Source organism: Rhagoletis zephyria, unplaced genomic scaffold (genome assembly GCF_001687245.7).
Source record: "Rhagoletis zephyria isolate East Lansing unplaced genomic scaffold, Rhagoletis_zephyria_1.1 Rzeph_scaffold_01479, whole genome shotgun sequence".
Taxonomy (NCBI): Eukaryota; Metazoa; Arthropoda; class Insecta; order Diptera; family Tephritidae; genus Rhagoletis; species Rhagoletis zephyria.
This window is the reverse complement of record NW_016158563.1, coordinates 97,751-104,332: the sequence shown is the minus strand read 5'-3', so window position 1 is coordinate 104,332 and position 6,582 is coordinate 97,751. Positions and strand designations below refer to the sequence as shown.

The 6,582-nt window shown below is 33.6% G+C and overlaps 1 protein-coding gene across 1 annotated transcript; it reads left to right on the top strand.

Moving 5' to 3' along the window:
* Positions 1-971: 971 nt before the first annotated feature.
* Positions 972-2,129, top strand: LOC108364153 (uncharacterized). The gene has a single exon (XM_017617734.1). It carries the CDS (start codon positions 995-997, stop codon positions 1,946-1,948), a length of 954 nt encoding a protein of 317 aa, XP_017473223.1. The 5' UTR covers positions 972-994; the 3' UTR covers positions 1,949-2,129.
* Positions 2,130-6,582: the final 4,453 nt, after the last annotated feature.

Here is a 6,582-nt window from a genome sequence, read left to right as displayed (position 1 = left end):
ATTTCCCAAATTTGGCGAAAAAGAATATATTATTTAAGTGGGATAACTATGGCCTGACAGGATTGAGAAATTGGCCGTCGTTCGCAATCAGGATATTTACTCTACGATTTCCAGCTACCTTAATCATCAGTTAAGGTTTTTCTTCCATCAAAGTTGGTGTTGAATTCTCAAATAGTTTATGTTCTATTTTTTACAAATATTGGACGTGTGCAAATCCAAGTGAAAGTCAAATTTAAGAGATTTCAAAGAGAGATAAATTAAATTTTCTTTTTGGATCACGGACTACGTAAGCAAACCGAACCCTCTTAAAAATATGTTGAAAGTAATAAAAATGTGCCAGCTAATTAAATTAATGGCACGGCTTACCAGTTGGTTTATTCATTTCTTTACAAAGTAAAATTTCTTAAAAATTGCTGCACTGCCTTTTGATAACATTTTCCAAATGCGTTCAGCCGATGGCGAACCCTTTACTTAATAAATTTGGCTTCAGAATTCGAGCCTTCGGCACCAAAAATTAAAGCAATCATCCCATCTGAAACATTAAATAAACCCACTTCACGCGCTTGTTTAGCAATCTATATATAACACAGGTCTACAAGTCCATTGTGACGTCTACAGAGTTGCATTGAGCCACCTGATATTTTCACCCCCATCCAAATGCTGCATACAAATGTATGTAACAAATAAATGAAAATGTTTATTTCCCCATCATTGTACCCATTTTCATAAGAATATTGCTACTTATCCCATTACTACTAATTAATATTAGCTCAGTAGGTCCGGAAGTTTTGCACCTGCACTTCGCTGTTAAATAAATAATACTTTTTAATTTGTACACACTTAGACTGCTTAGAGTCACACTTGCTTTTTTTTACCGTTATTTGCTTATAATTAGTACGATTGATAAGTAAAAATGCGCCCACTTCAAACGCCTATAAATACCCGACATGCAATCCTTCAATAAAACAGTTCAGTTGCAAGTGTTTCGAGAGCAATGTTCATCATCAAAGTATTCGCGGCCGTTCTCGTTGCGACGGCAATTTTGCATCCAGCAATAGCCGCCAGTTTGGCAGAGTCGGCGGATGCACCAGAAGCGCCAAATTCATTGGAGGTGGTCCCTCTGGCCCGTGCCGTTGAGATCGACGAACGCGCTAAGAATTTTCTAAATGTGAAGAACTGGAATGAGAACGCCATCGATAAGAGATATAGCGCTGAGGATTTGCCAGCACTGGCATTCGCATTGAACAACATCTACAGCGGCGATGCGGCATCCTTCAAGAAGATGGTAACTCTACAATTGTACTTGTTTGGCAAATTCGACGACAAAGGCGATGTGAATGATGAATATGTCTTAAATGTGGCACACTATTTCGCACAAATTAAAAAGAATAAGTTACATTCGAAGTTATCCAGTAACTTGAAGAATACGCTGAATGACTACATCGGCTACTTGCCGCCATCGCTGGACTATCTCTTCTTCCAGTCGTCCTTCTGTCTGTTGAATCGCAAGCACTTGAAGTACCTCTATACCACAGACATGCACATCGACAGTCAGCGGGATTATGTTTTCATTTGGGATAAGGATTCAAGCAACAATCAAAATAAGGGCGCTTATACAACAACAGTGAATGACGTGTCCAGCAATCGTCAGACGAAATTGAAATTCACACTCAAAAACGTCAAGTCGAAGCGCTACGCATACTTGGAACGCAACAGTTACAATGGCAAGCGAAATTTGCTGGCATCGTGGCACGCCGTCAACCAGAAGCCTTCAAACGCCGAGTGGACAGTCTCACTCTACCAAAATCAGCTGATATTTAGCCAAAATGGACGTGTCATTTGTGCCAGTGACTCGCTTTACGATCAAAGCAGGCGCTATGTCTATGGCTTGGATGAAGATGGTGAGGATAAAGCAGCATGCCAATGGTATGCCAAGGATTGTCCATGAAGGCGAAGAAGTTGGAGATAACAGCAGTAGATATGAAGTAAGGGCTTTCAGTGGGGACTTACCATGTATGAAGGCGTTAAATAAAAAAAAAATGTCTAAATTTGCAAACGAGCCAACTCTATATTTGAAGTTTTACTGCGCCAAAAGGACAATTAATAAACTTTAGGAAGTATTCGTCAAATGACGCGTGTGTTCGAAAATTTTCAATGCAGAATTCTCTTAAACATACTAAATTCAGAAACCAATAACGTAAAACAAAAATTGCAATAAATTTTTTGCTTTCATTCACTTTTAATTGCGCGTTTAGCTTGTAACTCATCAGCTCGCATCATTCGAGTATTAATTGTGGCTGTAGTAATTGAAATTCAGCTAAAATGGGTTACTATGAAACAATTGAGTTTACTTGTGCGCAACATCGTTTCTTCTTCGTCATCTTTTTAGCTTTTGCTTGTACTTATGTGCATTTCAGTAGCACCACTTTGCAAGTCTTGCAACATTTAACTACTACTTGGTTTTTTGTTGTTATTTAATTGCCGACGTTTGTAATTTGCCTTCTTCTACGTTTGCTTATCAGTTGCAATTTCTTTGACCCACTTTCGATTGTTGCCACATGCCACATGTTGCACAACAAGCTTGCAGCTATGTACATGCATTTATGGGGCACTTCAAGACGAGTAGTGAGCTTTTACTCTAATTACACTAAGCAACAAATTGGAAAAAGGTTTCCGAAAATGTTTTTTTGTCATTGTTTTTTTTTTAGTTTCTTAAAATATTACTTTTTTATGTAATTACAGTTGTTGTGAACCTTTTCAATAAAACTAAATTAGAATTTGAAATAATAAAATAAAATAAAATTAAATTAAATTAAATTAAATTAAATTAAATTAAATTAAATTAAATTAAATTAAATTAAATTAAATTTAATTAAATTAAATTAAATTAAATGAAATTAAATGAAATTAAATTAAATAAAATAAAATAAAATAAAATAAAATAAAATAAAATAAAATAAAATAAAATAAAATAAAATAAAACAAGATAAGATAAGATGAGATACAATAAAATAAAATTCATAAATATAGCTCATATACTTATGTACTTAAATCAAATACAAATAAAAAGAAAAAAATTAAATTTTGGAAATTGCTCGGGCCAAGTACGGGACCTGGCTCCCAGTGAGTACCCAGCTATAACCACCCGAATACCCGAACTCGCTAGCTTTGTTCGTGTTGTACATAGTACTTCATTTCAAATACATTTCTGTGGCTGATCAGTGTGACTGTGACTACATGTATTTATTGTACATAAATATGTATGTACATATAAGCCGACTCATCTGTAATTGCTGAAGCAGCAATCATTCTGTCGATTCGGCCAAATTATTATACAGTACACATCATTGCAAGACAACAACAATAATTGTGTCAATTTAATTCGCGGAGAATGGTAAAACTCATTAAGCCACTGTTGAGTTGATAATAGCCCATGCAATCAATAATGAATGGGCTTATAGCTTTTTTAGGAAATATCTGAAATTTATTTATTGTTGTTTATATACATATACATAGTACATANACGATTCGGCCAAATTATTATACAGTTTGTACACATCATTGCAAGACAACAACAATAATTGTGTCAATTTAATTCGCGGAGAATGGGGAAACTCATTAAGCCACTGTTGAGTTGATAATAGCCCATGCAATCAATAATGAATGGGCTTATAGCTTTTTTAGGAAATATCTGAAATTTATTTATTGTTGTTTATATACATATACATAGTACATACGAGCACATATGTAGGTATATATTTATATGCATATGAATGTTAAATAGAAAACCTATTTTTCTTGCTTGCAAGAAGATACACAAGACGTCGCACAGTGTTACGTTGCGGCCAAAAATGGTATAAATAAAGATAACTAATATAATGAAATTTTAATGCAGATCGGTAGAAAATACTTTTCGCAAAAAAAGGTCCTTGATTACTTCGTAGAGTCTAAAAGTTGTAGAATTTTTCATCGTAAAATCAAGGCCAACATTTTTTTCGGGATTTCTAACTACACCGCAATTTTTTTAGACTAGGAGAAAATATATAATTAGCTCTTAGTATACTTTGCGGATCCCCTCAATCTGATTTAATCGTTATTTTATTGTAAAAATTTTCACGACTTTAAGACTTTACGAAGTCAAGGAAATTTTTTTGGGAAAAGTATTTTCTACCGATCTGCATTAAAATTTTGTGTCCTGGAAGAGTACGGTAGCTCTAGCTGAAATGGAGGTTGTTATTAACCGACTTCCAAAAAAGGAGGAGGTTATCAGTTCGTCGGAATATTTTTAATTTTTTTTATTTTTTTGTTTTTATTTGATGTATGTTACCGCATAACTTTGGACCACATCCACCGATTTCGATAATTAGTTTTTGCATCGGAAAGGTAGTGTCTCAGAGGTGGTCCCATACTAATCTGGTCAAGATCCGATCAGTGGATCATGAGATATATATATTTATATTTTTTATATGAGAGTTGAAGTCGGTTTTTTTTTTGCTAAAAATTACTTGTTTACTTTTCTCTTTTTATGATAGAGATCAAAGACTAATTCTTAAATGGAATTTTTTATAATAAGTTGTAATCTCTGCGACCTCGGGCTTAAAGCAAATCTCCAGACGATATTTTTTTATAAAATGTAAACAAAAGTTTTATAAACCAGTTTTCAAAAAAAAAAAATTCAATTGCTGAAAGTGAAATTGTTGCGTAATCAAATGCAAAACTGACGTTCCCACAAATTGTTAGCAAGTGAAATGGGTGTAAAGGTGTTTAACAAATATGAAGGTAAATAAATTTTTTATTGTTGATGCATGCCCATTTATGAAAAAATTAAAATTTTCACTGATAGGAGAGGTGGCGCTCATACAATATGTACATACAAACCTACTTACATATGTATGCATGTATGTACATTCGCTCATTACGCAAACGAGCATAAAATCTTAGCTGTGTAGGCCGAGCATTAAAACACAATGCACTCATTCCACACCCGTCTCATATAAAATATACATATGTATGTATGTATGCGTTCAATATTTTGTGCATCAAATAGGTAAAAAGATTAGAAAACAAAACAACAACAAAAGCCTCGTCCAACGCTCCAACTCTTCAAAATTTCTCAGCTTCATTTGCCATCAATTTGTGAAATGCGTTAGTGGGATTCATTGCGCGGATGACGCGAATATAATGAAAAGCTTCTCTTACAAACNAAAAACAAAACAACAACAAAAGCCTCGTCCAACGCTCCAACTCTTCAAAATTTCTCAGCTTTATTTGCCATCAATTTGTGAAATGCGTTAGTGGGATTCATTGCGCGGATGACGCGAATATAATGAAAAGCTTCTCTTACAAACGTAAACTCAACAATTGTTAGGACCATCAGCACTCATCAAAACTTATCTTTGTTACTTTTGTTTTGTAGTTGTTAGTTGCTTAAAGTGTTGGTGTTATTTCTTTATATCCCACATACATATACATATATTGAAATGCTAATTGGTATATGTATGAGTGTTGCCATAAATTGCCACCTGTTTATGGTAATGCCAATGCTAATGGTAATTACTTTCTATTTCAATAATTGAAATAAGGAAAACGAATTGTGTGAATGTACAGAGGAATGCGAGTAAATTTCATTTAGTTTTGGTTGCCATGGCAGCAGTTGCACTTAATTTAATTTTTTTCTGCGCAAATTAAAACAGAAGTTATTTTTAAGTGTTTTATGGGGTGTAAAATATTGCGCTTCGTAATTTTTGTATACGTAACTATGATTAAAAAAAAAAATGCTCATAACTGTAAAAAATTTTCTATACTGTGCTTCTTTTAAGTTTCGCACATGACTCAATCCTTATCTTCCATAGAGCGCTACTCGTGGCAAAAACAACAAATAACACACTCGTGTAGCGATGATACAATGGTCATATACGCTGTATATTTTTATGGATATACACTTACATACATGTATACATACATTTGCTCGTGAATTTGTAAAAGCACGTACTTATGCAGTAAGCATTTATTTATGTATGTATGTATACAAACACAGATATTATTAATTCATGCTTATTTGCGAAGTTTATGCAATAATTTAATAAGGAAAATTATGCATACAACTTTCCTGCAAATGGGTGAAAATATAAACATGTACATAAATTTTTATTTTTATCGGGTTTTATTAGAGGGCAGACAGCGAGTAGCAAGAATATAAATAGTGTCGCCATAACTTCCGTGAAAATATATATTGATTCAGAAAATATATTTTTTTAATGTTTCTACGGCTATCGATAATTGCAAATTTCGAGTGAATAGAAATACTGTTAGTACTTGTGCTTATAGATTCGGGTTAGAAACAAATATCTACATACATATTTAAATGCAGTGAAAAAAATTTGAAAAAATACTTGCAAAAATCGATCGCGAAGTGGGAACACTTTTTTGTGCCAGGGGAAAATTTCATAAACTGTTCCCTAGTTCGAAAAACTGTTCCCAGCGTGAAAACCTGTTCCCGGTGTACAAAACTGTTCCCGTCTTAAAAAATATCCTACACTGGAAAAATTTCTTTCCGAAAACTATTTTTTACTCTTTGAACAG